The sequence below is a fragment of the Microcaecilia unicolor genome, chromosome 4 (assembly GCF_901765095.1).
Source record: "Microcaecilia unicolor chromosome 4, aMicUni1.1, whole genome shotgun sequence".
Lineage (NCBI taxonomy): Eukaryota > Metazoa > Chordata > Amphibia > Gymnophiona > Siphonopidae > Microcaecilia > Microcaecilia unicolor.
The window spans coordinates 253068860-253092647 of NC_044034.1; the positions used below are offsets into that span (position 1 = coordinate 253068860).

The 23788-nt window shown below is 42.8% G+C and overlaps 1 protein-coding gene across 1 annotated transcript in view; it reads left to right on the forward strand.

Annotated features, from left to right (window-relative positions):
- NMS (neuromedin S) overlaps window positions 1-20208 on the forward strand; it is a 72325-nt gene extending 52117 nt beyond the window's left edge. The window contains exons 9-10 of the mRNA XM_030199545.1: window positions 11127-11178; window positions 20065-20208. Coding sequence (XP_030055405.1) covers window positions 11127-11165 — 39 coding nt within the window. The 3' untranslated portion in view covers window positions 11166-11178; window positions 20065-20208. The remainder of the gene's footprint in view (window positions 1-11126; window positions 11179-20064) is intronic.
- Window positions 20209-23788: the final 3580 nt, after the last annotated feature.

Here is a 23788-nt window from a genome sequence, read left to right on the forward strand (position 1 = left end):
TTTATACCGTGCCTAAATCTAGGTGCCGCTTATAGAATACGCTTAGGTGGAAATGTTTTCCACACAGATTGTTTAGGTGCCATATATAGAATTCCCCCCATAAGCACCATATTTCAGAAAACTATGAGGTCGATATTCCAAAGATTTAACAGGGCAGATGAAGCTCCTGCCTGGTTAAACCCCGCTGAGTGAGCCAATATGCAGGAAAGAGGAACCCAAACTATACCTACATGATGCAAGGTTCCACATTAGGGGTCACTGCCCAGGAAAAGGATTTTGGTCGCATCGTTGATGATATGTTGAAACCCTTTGCTCAGTGTGCAGCAAATGTTAGGAATTATTAGGGAAAAAATGGAGAACAAAACAGAGAATGTTATAATGCCTTTGTACCATTCCATGGTACAACCGCATCTCAAACATTATTTGCAATTCTGCTTACAACATTTCAAAAAAGATACAGTGGATTTATAAAAGATACAGGGAAGGACAATGAAGTTGATGAACTACTTTCATATGAGGAAAGGCTAAACAAGCTAGGGCTCTTCAGCTTGGAGAGACACCTGAGGGGAGTTATGATAGAGGTCTATAAAATAATAAGTAGAGTGGAATGGATAGACTTGAATCGCTTGTTTACTCTTTCTAAAAATACAAAGAATATTGGGCATACAATGAAGCTACTAAGTAGTAAATTTAAAACAAATCAGAGAAAATATTTCTTCACTCAGCATGTAAACTTAGGAATTTGTTGCCAAAGAAAGTAGTAAAAGCAGTTAGCATACTAAAGTTTAAAAAAGGTTTGAACAAGGTCCTAAAAGAAAAGTCCATCAGCCATTATTTAGATGGACTTGGGAAAATCCATTGGTTATTCTTGGGATAAGCAGCATAAAATCTGTTTTACTCTTTTGGGATCTTGCCAGGTACTTGTGATCTGTATTGGTCACTGTTGGAAACAAGATACTGGACTTGATAGATATTCGGTCTTTCCCAGTATGGAGATTTTAATGTTCTTATGACTTCATTCTCCTTATAGTAGGCAGATGCTGCTTTCAGATTCTTGGCATCCTATGTGAAAGCCAAGACAACTGAAGGCTATGCCCCTCTTGGAAACCCAAAACATAAGAATTGCCATCGAACGGCGCCAGCAAAATCGATGGCCGGCCATCTTCGGGGCCAGTGCCATAAGCGGGCGGAACCAAGTGTATTTTCGAAATACGCTGGGCTCAGGCCAAATCGCTCGCCGTGTTTAGAATAGGATCGCCGGCGGATCGCCGGGTTTAGATGAGATGGCCGGCTCCGATTTTAAGCCATAATGGAAACCAGACCCGGCCATCTCAAACACAGCGAAATGCAAGGCATTTGGCTGTGGGAGAAGCCAGCATTTGTAGTGCGCTGGCCCCCCTGACATGCCAGGACACCAACCGGGCACCCTAGGGGGCACTTAAAAAATCTTTAAAAAAAAAACAAAATTAGCTTCCAGGTGCATAGCACCCTTCCCTTGTGTGCTGAGCCCCCCAAATCCCCCCAAAACCCACTGCCTACAAGTCTACACCATTACCATAGCCCTAAGGGGTGAAGGGGGGCACCTACATGTGGGTACAGTGGGTTGGGGGGGGTTGGAGGGCTCAACATTAACCACCACAAGTGTAACAGGTAGGGGGGGATAGGCCTGTGTCCATCTGCCTGAAGTGCAGTGCACCCACTAAAAACTGCTCCAGGGACCTGCATACTGCTGTCAGGGAGCTGGGTATGACATTTGAGGCTGGCATATAGGCTGGCAAAAAATGCTTTAATTGTTTTTTTTTTGTGTGGGAGTTGTAGGTGACCACTGGGGGAGTAAGGGGAGGTGATCCCCGCTTCCCTCTGATGGTCATCTGGTCAGTTGGGGCTCTTTTTGGGACTTGGTCCTAAAAATACATGGACCAAGTCCGGCCAGTGAAATGCTCGTTCGAGCCGGCCTTTTTTTTTCATAATATGGTGAAGCCGGCCATCCCCGCCCTGCCCCCTTCCCGCCTTCGCTACCCTACCAACACGCCCCCTTGAAGGTTGGCCGGCGCCACAATGAAAGAGCAATTGGGGCCAGCCAAAATCAGCTTTCAATAATACTGACTTGGCCAGGACTTAGAGATCGCCGGCGAACTCCCGATTTGTGTCGGAAGATCGCCAGCGATCCCTTTCGAATATAAGCCTGCAATTCACCATCCGCCTCCCCAAGCCAAACCTGACACAGTTGAAACATCATTTCAAGTCACTAACTCAGGAACGAAATAATTCCATACACTAAGGCTTCAACTGCCTTCAGAATGGGCTACAATATATTTACTGTTAGCTTTCTGAATTTGGGTGAGTTTTGGAGTGGTCTGGAGGCTCAGGACGCCTGTACCTAAGGTGTTGAAACTCCAGACCTGCATACCTAGACTTAGGCACTTTGGGGCCCTTTTACAAAGCGGTGGTAAGCCCAATGCGGGCTGACCGCACGCTAATCTGGACTTATCGCCAGCCCAACGCAGGCTCCAGCCCCAGTGCGCGTCAATTCCCGAGCTAGGGAAAATCATCCCGTTTATTTTAGCACAGTGCTAACCCGGAGGTAATCGGGCAGCTCCACGTGCTACCCAGTTACCACCAGGTTAGCACGGGAGCCCTTACTGCCATCTCAATGGGTGGTAGTAAGTGCTCCCCCTCACATGGCCACGCAGTAAGAGCAATCTTACCACATGACCATGGCTATTTTCAGCCTTTTTTAAACCTCTGTGGTAAAAAGGGCCTCAACGCATGGCAAGGACAGCCCCTATCGCAAGTGCAGGTCCCTTTTTACCACAGCTTGGTAAAAGGACTCCTTAGGTATAGATTCAAGGAAGAGCACCACAATTTAGGTGCCGGGATGATGCACACTAAGGGCAAATCCTATAACGGCAATCCCACAAGGAACTGCCACTATAGAATACTCATCTAAGTCCACAGTGTCACACCTAACTTTAGGCGTGAGCACTTAGACAATGTCAAAGCCTGGGGTAGGTGCTCGTGCCTAACTTTTGGCAGTTAGATGCTTAATTCCTAGTATTCTATAACCTTTACACCTAACTCCTAGGTATGGTCCTCATCCACCCATGCCCCTCTCATATCCATTTCCCCCTAGACGCTGTGTGCAATAGAATTTGCACATACAGGGCCAGATTCTAAATATGACGCCTAAAAAAATCTGCGTGGGTAACATTTCCACCTAAGCGTATTCTATAAGCGGTGCCTAGATTTAGGCACGGTATATACAGTAGAATACGCTTAGTTGATATCCCAGTGCCTTAAAACTAGACACATCCATTTACACCAACAAAAATGTGGCGTAAATCCCTGTGTATAGATTTATGCGCAGTGGGCCATATTATATAACTACATCTGTAAATTTTGGAACCCCCACAAAATTCTCATTTCCCCGCCCATAGCCATGCCCCTTTTGGATTGCGCACATTAGAATTTAGGCACAGTTCATTATAGAATATGCTTAGCGAATTGTGTGCATAAATTCTAATTATTGCCAATTAGTGCTCATTATTGCTTGTGAAGTGTTATTCATTCCAAAAGTGGCACAAAGCGGTAGATGGATGTTTTTCCCGCCAAAATGTCTAAATTGAGATTTTTGAAAAGGCAGAATTGGGACTTTTTCACTGAGTGCATCCAAGTAGCAAGGGGCATGTTAGATGCTAGATGCGTGTTTTTGGTGGAGCTTGGGTGAGGCATGGGTGGGCTTACAATCTGGATGTTTTTCTTCGATAATGGAACAGAAGAAAAGGTCCAGGGCAAAAAAGAAGTATGCTTCAATCATGACTGAAAAAGATGCCCTAGCTGACCACTGGAGGGATGAAGGCATGACCCCCCCCCCCCCCATAATCCCCCAGTGGTCACTGACCCCCCTCCCACCCCCCAAAGAAGTGACAGTAGATACCAGGCTCTATGACAGCTCCAGATATTATGGCCATTCCTAAGAAAGCACAAAGCAAGTGAATGGAGTACCCTAGTGATCAGTATAGTGGACAGTGAACAACGAGACCCACTTTAACTCTTCTTCTTTTCAGTACAAATATATGAGCCCTCCAGGAACACAGAAATACCTCCTATACCTAAATATATAAGTGACCTGCAAGCCTGAGGGCTATTGTAGTGGTGGACCTTTAGGCACAATAGGTTTTCTCCATTCCTGGAGAGCTCACCATACAATATGAATGGGATAGGTGGGATTTGTACCTGGATCCCTTTATGTGAAGTCCACTTCACTGACCACTAGGCTGCCCCTCTGCACTGCTAAGATGTATGTGTGGCCAGTTCACTAGGAATGCTGCCAGACAGACGTCCCTATGGTTTGTTTTTCTGTTTTCCCCTGGGACTTTTTTTTTTCAAAGATGATAGTTATAGGTGGACATGTTCAGCCTGAAAATGTCTAGCTCAAATCCATAATCGAACCAGAAATGTAGATGTTTTTCTAGTTTGATTATGGCTGTGAGCTAGACATTAAAAAAAAAATGTTTTTGGCAAGACGTCCTAATTCGGACTTAGATGTCATATTGAAAATGTCCTTCTATACCTTATTAGGGCACATCAATAGATCAAATACCTATCCAAAATTTAGAAGGACTCTGGTATCTACAAACGTCTCAAAGGTAACTAACAATTGACTTGAGAGTGGCCACTTCTGCCGTGACCTATATCACCTGACTTTTGTACCATCAGAAAATAGAAAGCCTGATTTCCCCCAGAACAAAACACTACCCTCAGAAAGGTGAGAGCATTGGGCACATAGATACCCTTCCATTTCATATTACTCAGGGAGACCAACCTCTGCTCCTAAATCAATGCTACTGTGCAAGGCCTGAGAGGAAAGATGGATTGATTCCTCAGGGTTAAATCCAGTGGTCTTGCATGTTTGCCTTCCCATAGGAAAGTATCCCATACAAAAGCAAAAGCACTTTCATGAACATGTCCTAGAGCTAGTCTCTGCCCTCTGTGAGAGTTGTGAATTTATCTTCACCCTAATCTCTTGTGGAGGAAGAAACTGAAGAAATAGATCAGCTCGAACATACCTAAATCTCCACTACCCAAACAACAAAGGACTCAAATACAAATCAACGTACGCATCCAGCTTCTCCTATTTAAGCGCACAACTATGGAGCGCACTGCCAAAAATAGTAAAAACAACGTACGGCCACCTAAAGTTCCGGAAAAAATAAAAACGAACCTGTTCAAAAAGGCCTATCCCACCAATCCAACATAAGAACCAGAGTACCTGCAACACAACAACACCAAGAATGGAATGGACACAACCCAACTCTACCTCTTCCTCCCTAATGTTCCCCCATTGTGTCTACCATACATGAACCCCATTCTACCACAACCAAACCTTGTACTTGTCCTTACCTTGTATTTGTTCATACCGGAACAGGCGAACGCCGTAATGGTACTATGTAAGCCACATTGAGTCTGCAAATAGGTGGGAAAATTTGTTACAAATGTAACAAATAAATAAATAAATAAATAATAGTATTTCCTCAAAAAATGAACTTGCAGAGACTTCAGACATTAACACAAGTCCTCTTTCACACTGCCAAAGGTTGTATCACCTGACACTTTAACAGCCTATACAGCCTAATTCTATATAAAGGGCTATAAATTGCGCAAACAAATTTGCACACACAATTTAATTGAATAACAAGCTAATTAGTGCCAATAATTGGCTTTTTAACAAGTTATTATTGGCACAAATTAGATTTAATTGGGACCAACGTGCATAAACTTAGGCATGGGATCTACGCCTAAAATTTACGCACAATCCATAAAAGGGGGTGTGGAAATGGGAGGGTCATGGGCATTTTGGGGTGGAACAGGGGTGTGGTTTCAAGTTACACGCGTAATTACAGAATAATGGGGCTTCACACGTAATCAGAAAATTCCTCTGACAAATAATGGTATCAGTATATGTGCTGCTGCCAGGTCCTGTAAGGGAACTCCATCCCAGACCAAAGTTGACACACTTGTCAGAGTATCTGAGGACTACTAGTCTATCTCAGCATGTTCCCATCAATGAATAGTCTTTTCTTGCCTGCCATGACTTGCACTGTCCTCTCTCAACCTAGAGGCCAAAACTGCTGGAGTGCTAGATAGCTGACTATTGCCCTCAGCCTAGAATTGGACCTGTTGGCACTCCATCAGGACTCTTGTCACCACTTCAGCTATCCTGGGTCACAACTTCCCTCCCAGCCTATCAGGTTCTCCTCTTTAGTGCAGAATAATCATGAAGGGAACTCTCAAACCATTCCCTGACAGAAATAACTGTAACATCACCTGCCCAGTCTTCTTCCAGCCTCCCTATAGAGAAAAAGAAAGTAGCTCTGTGGCACTGGACTAATGGAGGTCACCCTGAATGAAGTCTGAACTGAGAGAAACATATAGGGGTCCGAGCCCAAGGTATAACATATAGATGCACTGTCCTGGATCTTAGGACTTGCAGAAAGGACCATTCTCAAGCAGGTGCAAATGTCCGCTCCTAGATTCAAGTGCATGCGTAGATTATCATATTTTATCGTCTACATGCAAACTCCGCCCCTATACACACCTACTGGCAAAGTATCATCCTTCCAGTGTGATTAAGATTACTTTTATTGCAAGAGATATTAGGGCATCAAACAGAAAACAATCATCTGAGGATATTATATTATTAACTGAAATAGATTTTAATTCCCAGGTCTTTTTTTAATGATGTTAGTTTACCTGGGGTAAATTGTTTGAGAAGAATCTAAAATTTTGAAGCTCTGTGTCTTGAAATTTAAAAAAAAATGTGATTACAGGAAACCATAATAGTTGGAGTAAAGTCTGATAGTGGTCAGCTTAATACATTTATGTAATGCTGATTTGAGTTGTAGCCACTTATAAAACCATGAATCATCTAATGAAAATTTGGATTGGAATTCAACAAAAGTTAACCAAGAGGATTTATCATCATTCGGCAGTGCACTCACATCCCATACACCTAATTCCTGCCAAGAGCACCAATTTACAATTGTCTTATTAATATCTTTTGATTATTCCATATAGGGAAGTAAAGAAAATATGGTTAAGGATAGAATTACATAGTATATTATTTGATAAAGTTGTGGCTATTAATCTAAAAGGAGGAATGGGGTATGTTAAAGTTGATTCCAGTTGCATCCATCTTGATACATAAGAACATAAGTGTTGCCATACTGAGACAGACTGAAGGTCTATCAAGCCCAGTATCCTGTTTCCAACAGTGGCCAATCCAGGTTGCAAGTACCTAGGAAGATCCCAGAACAGTAAATCAGATTTTCTGTTGCTTATCCTAGAAATAAGCAGTGGAGTTTCCTCAAGTCCATCTAAATAATGACTTATATACTTTTCTTTTAGGAAGTTAACCAAGCCTTTTTAAAACCCTGCTAAGCTAACTGCACGTTCTCTGGCAACAAATTCCAGAGTTTAATTACACATTGAGTGAAGAAATATTTTCTCTGATTTGTTTTAAATTTACTACTTAACAACTTCATTTCATGCTCCCTAGTCCTAGTATTTTTGGAAAGAATAAACAAGCAATTCACATCTACCTGTTCCACTCCACTCAGTATTTTATATACCTCTATCATATCTCCCCTCAGCTGTCTTTTCTCCAAGCTGAAGAGCCCAAGCCATTTCAGCCTTTCCTCATAGGGAAGTCGTCCCATCCCCTTTATCATTTTCATCGCCCTTCTCTGTATCTTTTCTAATTCCACTATATCTTTTTTGAGATGCGATGACCAGAATTCCACACAGTATTCGAGGTGCAGTCGCACCATGGAGCGATATAAATGCATTATAACATTCTTATTTTTCATTTCCATTCCTTTCCTAATAACACCTAACATTCTATTTGTTTTCTTAGCTGCTGCTGCACACTGAGCAGAGGATTCATCCCATCCCCCTTTTTCATTTTCGTTGCCCTTCTCTGTAGCTTTTCTAATTCAGCTATATCTTTTTTGAGATGCGTTGACCAGAATTACATACACTAGCTTATTTTCGAAAGGGAAGGACACCCATCTTCCGACACAAATCTCCCGAGGTCGCCCAAATTTGCATAAGCGAAAGCGGATTTTTTGCATCAACTGCTTTCCGTCGCGGGGATGACCAAAGTTCACAGGGTGTACCGAAGGTGGGATGGGGGCGTGGTTAAGAGATGGGCGTCCTCGGCCGATAATGGAAAAAAGAAGGGCGTCCCCGATGAGCATTTGGCCAACTTTACTTGGTCCAATTTTTTTCACGACCAAGCCTCGAAAAGGCGCCCAAACTGACCAGATGACCACCAGAGGGAATCGGGGATGACCTCCCCTTACTCCCCCAGTGGTCACCAACCCCCTCCCACCCTAAAAAAAAATGTAAAAACATTTTTTCCAGCCTCTATGCCAGCCTCAAATGTCATACCCAGCTCCATCACGGCAGTATGCAGGTCCCTGGAGCAGTTTTTAGTGGGTGCAGTACACTTCAGGCCGGTGGACCCAGGCCCACCCCCCTCCACCTGTTACACTTGTGGTGGTAAATGTGAGCCCTCCAAAACCCACCCAAAACCCACTGTACCCACATGTACATGCCCCCCTTCATTCCTAAGAGCTATGGTAGTGGTGTACAGTTGTGGGAAGTGGGTTTTAGGGGGGTTTTGGGGGCTCAGCACCCAAGGTAAAGGGGCTATGCACCTGGGAGCAATTTGTGAAGTCCACTGCAGTGCCCCCTAGGGTGCCCAGTTGGTGTCCTAGCATGTGAGGAAGACCAGTGCACTATGAATGCTGGCTCCTCCCACGACCAAAGGGCTTGGATTTGGTCGTTTTTGAGATGGGCGTCCTCAGTTTCCATTATGGCCGAAAACCGGGGACGACCATCTCTAAGGTCGACCATCTCAATATTTAGGTCGACCATCTCTAAGATTGACCTAAATGTTGAGATTTGGGCGTACCTGACCGTATTATCGAAACGAAAGATGGACGTCCATCTTGTTTCGATAATACAGGTTTCCCTGCCTCTTTGCCAGAACTTCATAGAGATGGTCATCCCCGTTCGATTATGCCCCTCACAGTATTCAAGGTGCAGTGGTACCATGGAGCAATACAAAGCCATTATAACATTCTCTTCCTATATAATAACTAGTAAAAAAAAGGCCCGTTTCTGACACAAATGAAATGGGTGCTAGCAAGGTTTTCCTCGGAGTGTATATGTTTGAGAGAGTGGGTGTGAGAGTGACTGTGTGAGAGAGAGAGAGTGAATGTGCGAGTGTGTGTGTGTGACAGAGAGAGAGTGAGACTGGGTGTGAGTGTGTCTGTCTGTCAAAGAGAGTGTGTGTGTGAGCATGAGAGTGTGTGCCAGGGCCCCCCTCCCTCCCAGTTCCAGGGTCGTCCCCTCCCTCCCTCCCTGCCTCAGAGTTCCAGGGTCGTCCCCTCCCTGCCTCCTTCCGAGTTTCAGGGTCCCCTCCCTCCCATGCATTATGTTTTCTCCCCTGCATTCATCCATATGCAGGCAACGTCCTCTGTGCCCTGCCCCCTCCATCCATCCATCCATGTGCAGCATCTCTCCCCTGCCCCCTCCACCTCCCTCCGAGTTCCAGGCCCCCCTCCCCCTCCCTCCCCCCTCCGAGTTCCAGTGTCCCCCTCCCTCCCAGTTCCAGGGTCCCATGGAACTGGGAGGGAGGGGGGGTCGGAGAACGTTGGAGGAGTGACGTCAGCAGGTGGTTACAATCCCAGTGACACACATTAGAACATTGGAGGAGAACGTTGGAGGAGTGATGTCAGCAGGTGGTTACAATCCCAGTGAGACACATTGGAATGTTGGAGGAGCAAATTATTATATTAGATTCTGACCTCCAATGTTCTGACTTGCCTGGGACCGTGGCTCATTCCGAGTTGGTCTGCTAGGCTCCGTAGATCAGGCTGACATCACCGTAGCCATTATGATGTCAACTTCAGAACCCGGGGGGGGGGGGGGGAAACATGCCTCACAGCTGATCCATGTCCAGAGGAATGTCGCTGGACATGGGTGGCTGGAGGGGGGGCAGGGGAGAGAGGAGGGTCACTGGACATGGGTGGCTGGAGGGGGCGCAGGGGAGAGAGGAGGGTCACTGGACATGGGTGGCTGCAGGGGGGCAGGGGGTCACTGGACATGGGTGGCTGCAGTGGGCGCAGGGAGAGAGGAGGGTCGCTGGACATGGGTGGCTGAAGGGGAGCCGAGGAAAACCTTGCTAGTGCCCATTTCATTTATGTCAGAAACGGGCCTTTTTTACTAGTTTTTTATAACATTCTCATGTTTAGAATGTAAAGTTGCTAAGTCCTGGAACAGTTTACCAACATCTGTAATTGGGCTTTCTTGTTATCCCTTTTTTCGTAAAGCAATCAAAACTATCCTTATTAAGAAGTATGTGATTTTATGTTAGATTTTTTGCATGGCGCTAACCCAGCGATAGCTGGGCATCACCGCGTGATGCCAGGTGACTGCCGGGTCATTGTGGGAGCCTTTAACGCCACCTCAGTGGGTGGTGGTAAGTGATCCCCGCCGCATGACCACTCAATAAGGGTTATCTTACGCATGGCCATTTTGGGGAGGAGGGGCATTTTACCCGGTACAGTAAAAAGGGCCCTGGTGTGTGGGAAAAACAGCCCCCGCCACTACCACTGGGCCCTTTTTCCTGCAGCTTAGTAAAAGGACCCCTGAGTGTGTAGTCTGCTAGGCTAAATGTTCAAGTCACTTATAAAATTACCTCCAAAGTGCGGCAGCTTCATACGCTAATGATCGTATGTTTAAATATCTTTATTAAGTCAGCAAAGCCATAAACATGAAAGAAAACATTAAACAGGTACTAGAAACAGAACTCAGACTCATCAAGTGATATAAGGGGATGACCCAAAACAATTTCCTAGTGATTGTAATCAGCCAACAGGAGCTTCTTCTGAATTGGTAGAATATAAGTTTTCATAAATTAATAAAGACGCATTAAATTAGAATAAGATGTGTCTGGTACAAGGTAGTTTTTTTCCTACATGCTAAATGGTAACTGGCACATAATATATGAGTTTACAGTGTACAGTATAATTATTTAGCCATATAATATTTTACAGCCTCGAAATGGAAGAAAAGTTGAAGATGATGTTCCATAAAGAACAAAAAAAGGTAATTTTATTTTTGAAAATGATCTTGATTGTTGTTTTTTACAGTAACAAGAAACAATGTTGGAATTCTAATGCGCCATTCTTTCTTTAGGTAGCCCTTAAACAGGAAGGGTTGAGGCTCAGTTAATTGTTTACAGGATAGATTTTACATGTTATATGAAATATAGGTTACAAGTAAAGCATTGTGAGATTAAGGGGGTTGTTTACTAAAGCTTAGCTAAAGTTATCTGCATCAGGGCATTAGCTAAGCTTTAGTAAACAGGGGGGTAACTGTAAGACTCATAATATATGGAAGCAGATGACAATGCAGGCAAGTCACAGGACGTGTTGCTGCTGAGTCTTCTATTTAATTGGATTTGCCTACTACTCCATACAAGTGTGATTGAAATGATTTATAAGTTGCAGGGTTGTTATTGAATGATTTGAATTAGCCCTGCTCTGCATATATTACTGTTGGACTATTTAACAGTGATTTATCAAGCTGTTTTACAGTAACATAAAAACTAAATACAGTATTGCAATAAGCATAACATAGTTTGTTTATTTATTTGTTTATTTATTTATTTATAGCATTTATACCCCGCTCTTTCCCACTTGATAGCAGGTTCAGTGTGGCTTACAACGTATGGGTACACACACATTGCAAAACTAGCTACTCTGTAGCAAAATAAATGCCATAAGGCCAGCAGATATATCAAATCTTTCAAACATCAAACCAAATCTTGATACAGTTAATGCTGTCACATTGTTTTGAGCAGACAAAAACCGCTTTCTTCATTTGACAGCTCTCTCACCCAAAATGAGCTGAGCTCATATGCATAAAGCTTTTATAGCACAGATACAATCAGGGCAAATCTTCCTTAAATAGTTGTCATCCTTCCAGTTTTATTACCATGCTTGATGAGAAGCCACATCTGTAGGAATGTTGTTTCTGAATTGGTAAAAAAAAAAAAAATAATAATAACAACAATTTAAAAGCTGCAGCTGAAGGCAAAAATTACAGGATCACTACCCCACTGGGAGGTACCCAGACAAGAATCGCTATCCTTTCTTTAATGACCTGTCATAAAAGCACAGCATGTGAAGGGGATAATTTAACAAGATGTGCAGTGGTGAACACACCTGCCACTGCTCAGTTTGCCTCAGCATCAGACAGTGCTTCTCAACCTAGGACATACCCAGCCAGTCTGGCTTTCAGTACATCAACAACAAATGTGCATGAGATAGATAGATAGATAGATAGATAGATAGATAGATAGATAGATAGATAGATAGATAGATAGATAGATAGATAGATAGATAGATAGATAGATAGATAGATAGATAGATAGCATGCACTGCCTCCATTGTCCCTCTATTTCTTTAAACTTCTATGCCCAATTTTACATGTAGGGGTGAATTCTATATATAGTGCCAAAAACATTGGTGCTGAAAAAAAAAACGCGCTTAGTGCTGTTCTATAAACCTTGCCTAAAGTTAGTTGTGGTTTATAGAATATGCGTAGCACCCGTACCCGCGATAAACATTTAGACACGAACATTTACTCCAACTAAAACCTGGTGTAAGCCTAACTTAGAGGCGGATCGGGCATATTCTGTAACAGTGCGTATAATGTTTAGACATGCCCATGCCCCGCTCATGCCTCTCCCATGGCCATGGCCCTTTTGAGATCTGCACATTAGAATGTATGTGCACCATTTTACAAAATACGCTTATAAAGTTGCACGTGTAAATTCTAATGAGTGCTGATAATTGCTTGTTAGTGGCCGATTATTGGGCTGATTGCTTATTAACTGATTACGTTGCATGTGTAATTTGGCCACAATGCCAAATTTGCATGCACAACTTTACAGGGCCAGTGCTAGGGTTTCTGGCGCCCCCTGCAAACTATCAGTTGGTGCCCTCCCCCCTCAGTCCAGCATCTCCTTTCTCTCTTTTCCCTCCTCCTCCCACCCCACCCCCTTTTTCAGCTTTTTAATTTATTTGAAAGCTTCCCATATGTAGATATAAATATCATGAAATAAAATTGAATATCACTAAAACTGCTTAAAACTTATTGTAGCTGGTGGAAACAGCACCAATTTTTTCTACACTGTTCTATAAAATACAGTAATATATGGCCAAATTTCAGTGAGGAAATCCTGTTTACTGATGGGGTCATCCTAACTGTTGTAATCTACCTTGGGAAGCCTGGTGTTATAAAGATTGGAAGTAAAATTAAACTCTTCTTTCATTGGAGCACATGGAATCACATCTTCACCTCATCTCTTTTATACAAATGGATGGATTATTCTGTTTTTTTGTACAAATGGATTATTGTTTTGAGCATGTTTCAGGGGCAAATGGTTTTCAGAAGTCAAAATAATAAAAATAAACATTTTCTTTCATGCAGATCTTTCATCATTTGCTTAAACATAACTAAATGGGCTATAAGCCCCTAATGCAGTCCATCAGTTTTCTTATATTTTCTCCTTGTGATGACTTCCACTGTGCCAAATCCCCCTCCCCCCGCCGCTGCCACAGTAATGCCGCCACCCCCTCCCACATACTACAACCCCCCTCTCCCACACACTACAACCCTCCCAAGAAAACCTACCTTGATCTTTGAAGGCAGCCCTGGTGGATTAGAGGCCTCTGTAGCTGCAGGGACAGGAAAGAATCCCACTCTTTCCTGTCCTCTGCCGCTCCTCCGTCTCCGCTTTGCTCTTCTGTGCCACGGGCACCACCACCGTGTTTTCAAAATGGCTACCGAGTCAGCAGCGGTGCCTTTGGCACAGAAGAGCAAAGCGGAGGCAGAGGAGCAGCAGAGGGCAGGAAACAGTGGGATTCTTTCCTACCCCTGCAGAAGCAGCCACAGAGGCCACTAAACCTCCAGGGCGGCCTTCAAAAATCAAGGTAGGTCTTCTTGGGAGGGATGTAGTGTAGCGCAGGGTAAGCATGGCAGTTTCTGGCATCCCTCAAATGTTGGCGCCGGCCCTGCCATGCATACCCTGTTTACTGTGTTCCGCCGGCCCTGCAACTTTAGGAACTATAGATAGAATCTGAGGGTTAGTGCGCAAAGCTGCACGCACAACTTACAGAATAGGGTCAGTTACACGTGTAACATAATAAATAGTTGCTAATTGGTGTTGGAAACCAATTATTGGTTATAATTGGAGTTAATTGGCACTAATTAACAGTTATGCACGCAACTGCCCTTACTCGAGATTCTGAAAAAAGTGCATGCTAAATCCACTGGGCGCAAAGCAAGGGGGCAGTGGACAAGGGAGGGGCATGGAAAGATCAGGGGTGTAGGAGAGATCAGCCACAAAACATGGAGGAACACTCGATCCTTATAACCATGGTTCACACAATCCAAAGAGTACGGTAGATGGGCCCTTCCAAAAGATAAAATGGAGACACAATAGTTCTTGTACTTGGGACTTTATTAAGAATACACCAAAAGACTCGACACAGCAGCCGTGTTTCGGCACATAGACGCCTGCCTTAGGCGTCTGAAAATACGGTGGTCAATATTGTATATTAATCATCCAAACTTGCACATGGGGAAGCATGTGCGTGTAAATTCTAATTAGTGCCAATTAGTGCTCATTTTTGCTTGTTAAGTGCTGTTATCAGTGCTCATTAGCTTGTTAAACTTGTTACGTTACATGCGTTGTTATAGAATCCGCTTGGATTTTGGCGTGGATCTCTAGGCACACTATATAGAATCTGGGGGCATATGTGTTTTTACTAACCAAGCCTACCCTCTGCACACTATATGCATGAGCGTGCTTTACTAGCTTAGTTTTACTAAGAAATGCTAATTGCATAATTAGCAGATTTGTATTTAAGGCCTTTTCTTTTTCTGGTTTTTGCAAGTTTTGTTCTCTATGTCATTAGCGTTTGAAAAATAAACGGGTATAATGAGCATTATCCCCCTGATTCTATATAAGTCACCAAAAATTGTACATGCAAATTTAGGCACGTTCCTGATTTGTGCATGCAATTTAATTCAATAACAAGCCAATTTGTGCCAATAATTGGCTTTTTAACAAGGAATTATTGGCACTAACTAGATTGAATTAGGACCAATGTGCATAAAGTTAGGTGTGAGATCTGTGCCTAAAATTTACGTACGGTCAAAAAAAAGGGGGCACAGAAATGGAAGAGTCATGGGCATTTTGGGGTGGAATGGGGGCGTGACTTCAAGTGACACGCATAATTACAGAATAATGGTGCTCTGTGCATAAATTTAGGCACAGGCATTTCTGGATGCAAATGACCGCACCTAAATTTACATGCAACTCTGCTTAAGCGTGTATTCTATACAAACTGCACCAAACTTTAGGCGTGGCTTATAGAATACTGCTTAAGTGGGAGGGGGTTTCAGCGCCAATTTTTTAGGCGCCATTTATAGAATTTACCCCTATATGCTTGGGTGCGTTATACAAGTTTATTATTATATAGACATGCAATTTATGCACATTATCGACCACATTCAGTAAATGGTGCCCAAGGATCATATAAGAGACTGGGACCAGGAAATAAGAGACTGCTGACTCTCATCTCCCCTACCGGTACTGGTTTGGATTCTCTCCCATGTTTTTCAAGCTAAGAACTACTGATTTTTACATGGGATTTAGATGAAATTTGAAGTTACCAGTTGGGTGTTATGGAGTTAAGGGGTAGATTTATGCAGTTTCTATTAATCACTTGAGTTAGATTCAGTTTAATTTAGTTTGGTGTTCGGTGTCCCTCATTGGGTAAATTAACAAGGAGTTAGGGTTTTTTTTTTTTTTTAAATCACTCGATTTTCTCACTCATAGTGAGTTTTTGCGACTGATTGGTTCCCCCCCCCCCCCCCCCTTGTTTTCCTTGTTGGAACCAATGATATAAACGGACTCCTAAATTGATAGAGCGTTCTTGATACATTTGTATTTTTCCTCTATCAGGAGATTTGAGGTTCCGTTTTGTTTAAATATTCTCTATTTGAGAGACACCCACAAACTATTTATTCAAACTTTCTTAGTTTATGGAATTATTATTCAATTAAAGTTTGAATTTCCCTTTTGTACTATAGAGAGCCCAAGGACAGGTGCCAGAAAGATCCACACTAAACTCGAATTCTATAAAGGACGATCTGCGGCAAGTGCCTTTATAAAATAGTGCTTAGCACCAATTCCAGCACCCAACTTTGGGTGCAAGGACTTATGCCTGCTGAAACCTGGTGTAAATCCTCACACCCAACTGATGGTAGTTGAGTGCCCAAATGGCCCTATTCTCTAACACTGCAGCTAAATGTTTGGAATTCCCTGACCTATCCATGACCTTCCCATGGCCATGCCCCCTTTTCAGATGCACACTAGACAATTTAGGTGTGCTGTGCTATAGAGTAGCATGCAGGCAGATCTGTGTGCAAATCTTAAATAGCACCAATTAATGCCAATAATTGATTTTTAATGGCTTGATAACTAATTAGTTTGAATGCAGTTCTGAGATCCACGCTCAAATTAGGGTGCCCATATTTGGTTGCCATATATAGAATTCAGTGATATATGTGTAGGTGCATTATCCCCCGGATTCTATATATGGTGCCCAAATTTGGGTGCCGATCCAAGGTGCATGCGCAACCTAATTTGATAACAAGCCATTAATGAGCAATAATTGGATGCTCATGACCAATTATTGATATTAATTGGCGCCAATTAGGAGTTGTGTCTACATCTGGCTGTGCACTGTTCTATAACACTAGGTACCCAATTCCCATAACGCACAACCCAAAAGAAGGCGTGGCCATGGGAGAGTCAGGTGCATTCCAGAAAATTGGGTGCAGTGCTATAGAATATGGGGGATCCGCATCCAATTTGCATGCCAGGATTTATATCAGCTGGTGTAAGTCCAGCACCCAGAGCTGGGTGTGGGAATCCCCTCTAAGCACTATTCTTTAAAAGGCACTCATTCTGGAGCGCCCTTTATGGAACAGTGCTGAACACTGATTTTTCAGTGCCATTTACTGAATCCAACACTATGGGGCCCTTTTACTAAGCTGTGGTAAAAAGTGCCCTGCGGTAGTGGCAGGGGCCATTTTTGTTGCATGCTGAAGCCCTTCTTACTGTAGCGGGTAAAAAGGCTAAAAAATGGTATGGCCATGTGGGGGGGACGACACTTAATGCCACCCATTGAGGTGGTATTAAGGGCTCCCATACTAACCTGGGAGTAACCGTATAACACGTGGCACTGGGCTGCCCAGTTACCACCAATTTAGTGCCTGCAGAAATATTTTTGAATATTTCTGCTAGTGCGGGAAATGACTCGCATTATTTTATTATCTCTTTTGTAGCCCCTGAAGCAGCCCTGTTGGGCAAAACACGGCCTGTGTCGGGCTGTTTATGTGTGTGTATATATATATATATATATATATATATTTTTTTTTTTTTTTTTTTTTTTTAATTGGTTCTTAACAATAAATTACGTTTGTCTTTTAACGATCTGCTCTGTTCATTTTCCATCTTAGAGTTTGCAGACCGTCTGCCTTTGTGCTTTCTTGGACTACCCTGGTGCCAACATTGGGCCAGCAGTAGCTCCAGCTTAGCATGTGGTAAGCACACATTGGGCTTACCGTCACGTTCTAAAGGAGCCCATATACAGTGCATTCCATTTAAGTGCATGTCGGATAAGCACATGCTCTGTTTAACTGCATGCCGTACTTCTGTCCCGTTTTTGGCACCATCAATTTCTATGGGGACAGACTTTGGTTTAGCGCACCACTGATAAGTGCAAGATTCGCTTATATGCATGGTTCAAGACCGCTCCTCTGCAGGAAAGACTCCGCATAAGCGCGCACATGGAATATGGAAGCCGATTGGCGTGTGACAACCAACGAGATTTCAAATTTACTGCCTCTTTAACTGCCACAGGCAGAATAAGCGAAAGAATGTTGTTAGAGCGTACACCGGGGTCGTTGTCATCGCAGTGGAACTGTAAGACTTTAACACTGGCTGAACGAATAGAAGTTCTTAAAAAATTAGAAAACAAAGTCAAGCATCTATTGCTAAAGAATATGGTGTCAATCCCAGTCAAATTTCACATGTCTTGAAGCAGAAAGACCAGCTTCTGGAAGACTGGCAAAACAATACAAATCCACAACGGAAACGAAAACAGGCGGGAAAAGCTGAGGAGGTAGAAGATGCTCTTCTTCGGTAGTTTTCTTTAGTCAGGAGCAGACAGTTTCCTGTCAGTGGTCCACTGCTTATGGAGTAAGCTAACCAGCTAGCTGAAAGTCTTGGACTAACTGAATTCAAATCCACTGTTGGATGGTTGGAAAGATGGAAGGAGAGGAACAGCATAAAATTCAAGAAACAGCATGGTGAGAAACAAGATGCTGATGACTTTGGTGCTGAAAATTGGGTTGTTTCAGTTCTTCCTACCATCTTGAATGAGTTTGCACCTCGTGACATTTTCAATATTGACCAAAACGGTCTCTACTGGCGAGCGATTCCTGATGGAACACTTGCATTCAAACATGCCGAAACTACTGGAGGTAAAACGTTGAAGGACCAACTGACGATCCTCCTTTGCTGAAATATGGATGGGAGTGAGAAGTTGGAACCCCTTGTCATTGGAAAGAGCAAACAGCCCCGTTGCTTCAAGAAAGTTAAGCGACTTCCTGTGTCATACGAGGCTAACGCAAATTCATGGATGACTGGGGAAATTTGGAAGCAGTGGCTAAAGAAGTTAGACACTAGAATGCAGGCACAAAAGTGTCAGATTTTGCTGCTTTGTGATAATTGTGCTGCACACAGGGATGATGTCAGGCTGTCTAACGTCAAGGTGGTCTTCCTGCCACCAAACACTACCTCTCTGATCCAACCTATGGATCAGGGCATAATAACCAATTTCAAACAACATTATCGGGCTCTTGTGCTACGTCGTCTGATGAGCGTTATGGATGACCAGACTGGCAAAGATAAATATGCTGTTGAACTGGCTCATAATCTATCACTGTTGGATTCCCTACATATGCAGAAAGAAGCCTGGAATCATGTTACACAGGCAACCATTGTGAACTGCTACAAGCGGGCAAGCTTTGTTAAGGATGTGGAGAGGGACAAAAAAGATTCAGCTGTTGCAAACTCATCAGATGAAGAGGTTTTTGACATCCCAGCCGGTGTTACTGAAGAGGAGTTCCATCGCTACGTAACTGTTGATTAAGATCTACAAACAGCTGAAGACAGCACTGATGTCGAGATATGCGCCTACATGCAGGCAACAACGGCTGATGATGGAACAGATGAAGAAATGAGCAGCGAGGCACATGCTGACGAAATTCAACAACCTCCTCCTGTCACTTTTGCAAGAGCGCTAGAGAGTCTCAACACCATGCGGGTCTATCTGGAGGCCACTGGATGTCAGTGCTATGACAGTTTTTACTGTCTGGCAGATGTAGTCTATGGAACTCACAGACCCAAGAGTGTACAGAGGACTCTGATTACTTCAAGTAAGCCTAATGTCAGTTAATGGAGACTGTATACTGTCCGTATAATAATAAACAGTACTGTACATATGTTTATCAGATGTCAAGCTTCTTTGGGTCACAATGGTTAATTGCACGCTCTGGTTAACTGCATGCATTTGTTTGGTCCCAGACCCTTGCACTTAAGCGGATTGCACTGTATACGTACCTCCTCCAGGTACTGAGTATTAATACTGAAGTTATCTCGACATGTGTATTGCCAGAAAAATCAATGCATTTTTTTTGAAGACCTGGGTAGGTTAATGCTTCATCATGTTTAAAGAGCTCATTACACAGCACATCCCTTTCTGTGGTTAAAAATTGTAATTATCATGCAGTTGCATTGATATTAATGTTTTAATGCATCCGTGTTCTTTCTCATTTTTTTTCCAGAATCCAGTTAACGACGTGTTCCAAGTCTGCACAATGACTTTCTTTACAGAACAAAGGTTTATTTGTTGAACAAATTTGTTTCTATACTGTTTGAAGTACTTGATCTTAAGAGAAGAAATTGAAACAATAAAATCACACTCATTACTTATGTTTGTAATTGTCTTACATTATGTCTATAAATTGTATAAATACACAGTTTTACAAAACTTCTTTTTCACTTAGAGCCAGAGTCAGTATATGGAGGCCAAAATTAGATGCTGAAAAGATCCAAGTTAAACTAATATTCGGCTAAGGGCGAACACCCTTTGCAGAATAAGATTTCCTCTGGCGTCTAAATTGAGAATGTTAGGTGTGGGTTTTGATAAATACCTTACATTTAACCATCTCTCTGACCTCATGTGCAATTTTCTTTAAATTAGCCACCTTATTTTCTAACTCCTCTTACTCTCTTACCTATCTATATGTTCCATCTTTGCTTATACCCTACACTGTCAATTAAAATGTTCTATTATATATTGTGATGACTTTGTAAGTAGTATACTATGCCATACTTTGTATTATTTGAATATTTTTACTGCTGTAATTGTCTATTGCTCATGCTTAATTCTTACTGTACACGGCCTTGAGTGAATTCCTTCAAAAAGGCGGTAAATAAATCCTAATAAATAAAAATAAATACATTTGAACATCAGGTTCAGGACGTAACAGGTAGAGTTTTTAAGGTACTTTGGAAGTGGAGGTAAATTTTTCTCTGGAAATGTTCAGACTGATTGTCCAGACTTTGATACTATCCCAGGCTGATTACTGTACTATAGTCTACATGGGCTGTAGAGATAAAATAACCCAAACTTTGTTGAATACAACAGCTCACTAGAGCTACAGGGTATCAGAGTTTGAGAGGGTCACTCCATTGTTGGTATAGTTACATTGGCTGCCCATGCAGTCATGTGTAGTGTTTAAGCTATGTCCCCTGTTTTTTTTTTTAATCTTACATGGGTTGACCCCCCCCCCCCCTCCCAATTATAAGGCCTCTCTTATTCATCTGTCTGTTAGGCATTCAAATTTTGACTCTATGGATTTTTTATTGCTTCATTTCCCTAATCCCAAGAGAATTAAATATAAGAGTTATCATGCTAGCACTTTTGCACATCAAGCTGCTACTCACTGGAGTAGTCTTCCCTGTAACATTAGAGGAAAGGCTAATTATGCCAAATTTAAAAAGTTGTTAAAATCTTTTTTATTTAGAAAATGTTTGTTTTAGTAATTGCTGTTCACTATTCCTGGAAACTCTTTTCTTTAAATAGAGTGTCTTAAAATGAGATGATCTCAGTGATTTAATTTATTCCTGGGAATGCCCAGTCTCTTTACTATGTAAGCCACAATGAACTCATGAGGTATGTGTGGGATATGTGTCCTGTAATGTAATGTAATATACTAGTTTAGCGCAGATCTTGTAAGTAACTTTGGGCACAGGATATATGGTTGCTGAAACTTTGTGTAATGCTAGAGCCCAACTTAGGCGTGGAAATGACATTATTCTATAACATCATGCCTAAATTCTAGGAATGCCATTGACCCTCCATTCCCCTTCTACGGCCATGCCCCCTTTTGAGTTATGCGCCTTGTAATTTAGGCATGCATGTTGTACTACGACTTATCATTTCTAAAGCGCTACTAGACATACGCAGCGCTGTACACGAATAGGGCACAGAGGCTCCTGCCTGGTCAAACCCCACTGAGTGACGCAGGACAAGATATGCAGTGGCACTTAACTAGTTAATACCACTGAATATTGTTGTTAACCGGCCAATTAGGTTAGAGGCAGAGTGGGCAGAGCATCTATTTAGCTGGTTAGTGGCGATTATCAATGGCACTAACCGGCTATCCTAACTTTGGGGTCTGTTTACTAAGCCTCGTTAGGGCATATGCACACCCAACGTGCACCAATTCTGAGTTCCGGCTACCTTGCTTGCTGGGCAGTAATTTCATTTTTGGCGCGCATCCCCTACGTGCGCCAGAAAATAATTTTTATTTTCTGGCGCGCAGCGCAACTGGGCGGTAAAAGGCATTTGACGTGTAGACCCTTACAGCTGGGTTAACATGTGAGACCTTACCACTAAGTCAATAGGAGTGGCCTAGTGGTAAGGGTGGTGGACTTAGGTCCTGAGAACTGAGTTTGATTCTCACTTCAGGCACAGGCAGCTTCTTGTGACTCTGGGCAAGTCACTTAACCCTCCATGGCCCCATGTAAGCCGCATTGAGCCTGCCATGAGTGGGAAAGTGCAGGGTACAAGTGTAATAAAAAAAATGGGTGGCGGTAAGGTCTGAGACCCACAATGGATGCACACCAATTTTCATTTTGCCTCATGTATATTTTCGTCAAAAAAAAATTTTAAAGGCCTTTTTTACAGGTGTGCTGAAAAATGATTCTGCGCGTGCCCAAAACCCGTGCCTACACTCCCGCAGGCCATTTTTCAGCGCACCTTAGTAAAATGACCCCAATACGCAAAAAAACGGGCACCTATCTGAATATTGGCCGGTGCCCAATTAAGTTCCGGGTCACCCCTGATACCCTGATATTCAATGCTGGGTGCTGCGCATGCCCCAGCACTGAATATCCTGAGCTGGTTCAGCCCATGGCTCCGATGTCGCAAACCACTGTGGGCTGAACATCAGGCGGAAAATGCGTACGTGCAGGAAGGTGCCTAAGCACTATTCTGTAAGGGTATGCATAAGTAGCATAACATATATATCCAATCCAATCCAAATTTTATATACTGCTCTATCTTAACAAGAAGTTCTAGGCACTGTACGTAAAAGAAGCTCAAACAAAATGAGAAATTAGATAATTAAAAAATATAACTAAAGAATTAACCACCAAATATATCAAATAAAAAAGATTTCAGCCTCTTACTTAAATGCATATAATTTTGATCTATTCGAAGTACGTGTTTGGCTGTGAGAGGCTGATATGCACAGACAGGGAGAGGGACCTTCGGGTGATAGTATCTGAGGATCTGAAGGTGACAAAACAGTGTGACAAGGCGGTGGCTATAGCCAGAAGGATGTTAGGTTGTATAGAGAGAGGTGTAACCAGCAGAAGAAAGGAGGTGTTGATGCTCCTGTACAAGTCGTTGGTGAGGCCCCACCTGGAGTATTGTGTTTAGTTTTGGAAGCCATATCTTCCTAAAGATGTAAGAAGACTTGAAGCAGTCCAGAGGAAGGCGACAAAAATGATATGAGGATTGCGCTAAAAGACATATGAGAAGAGACTGTAAGACCTGAATATGTATACCCTAGAGGAAAGGAGGGACAGGGGAAATATGATACAGATGTTTAAATAATTGGAAGGTAGATATTTTCCAGAGAAGGGAAAATGGTAAAACTAGAGGACATGAATTGAGGTTGCAGGGTAATAGACTTAGGAGTAATGTCAGAAAATTCTTTTTCATGGAGAGGGTAGTTCATGCCTGGAATGTCCTCCCGAGGGAGATGGTGGAGAAAAAAAAACTGTGTTAGAATTCAAAATGGCATGGGATGAACACAGAGGATCTCTAATTAGAAAATGAATGGTATAAAAAAAACAAAACATAAAGGGTTGCATATGTGTTTTCATATCAAGAGGTGCTTAGATGGCAACTCTGGCTGTATCAACTAAGGCTGGTGCTGGGCTGGCTTGTACGGTCTGAGTCCTGCATATAGCAATCCAGTTTAGGATGGGCTG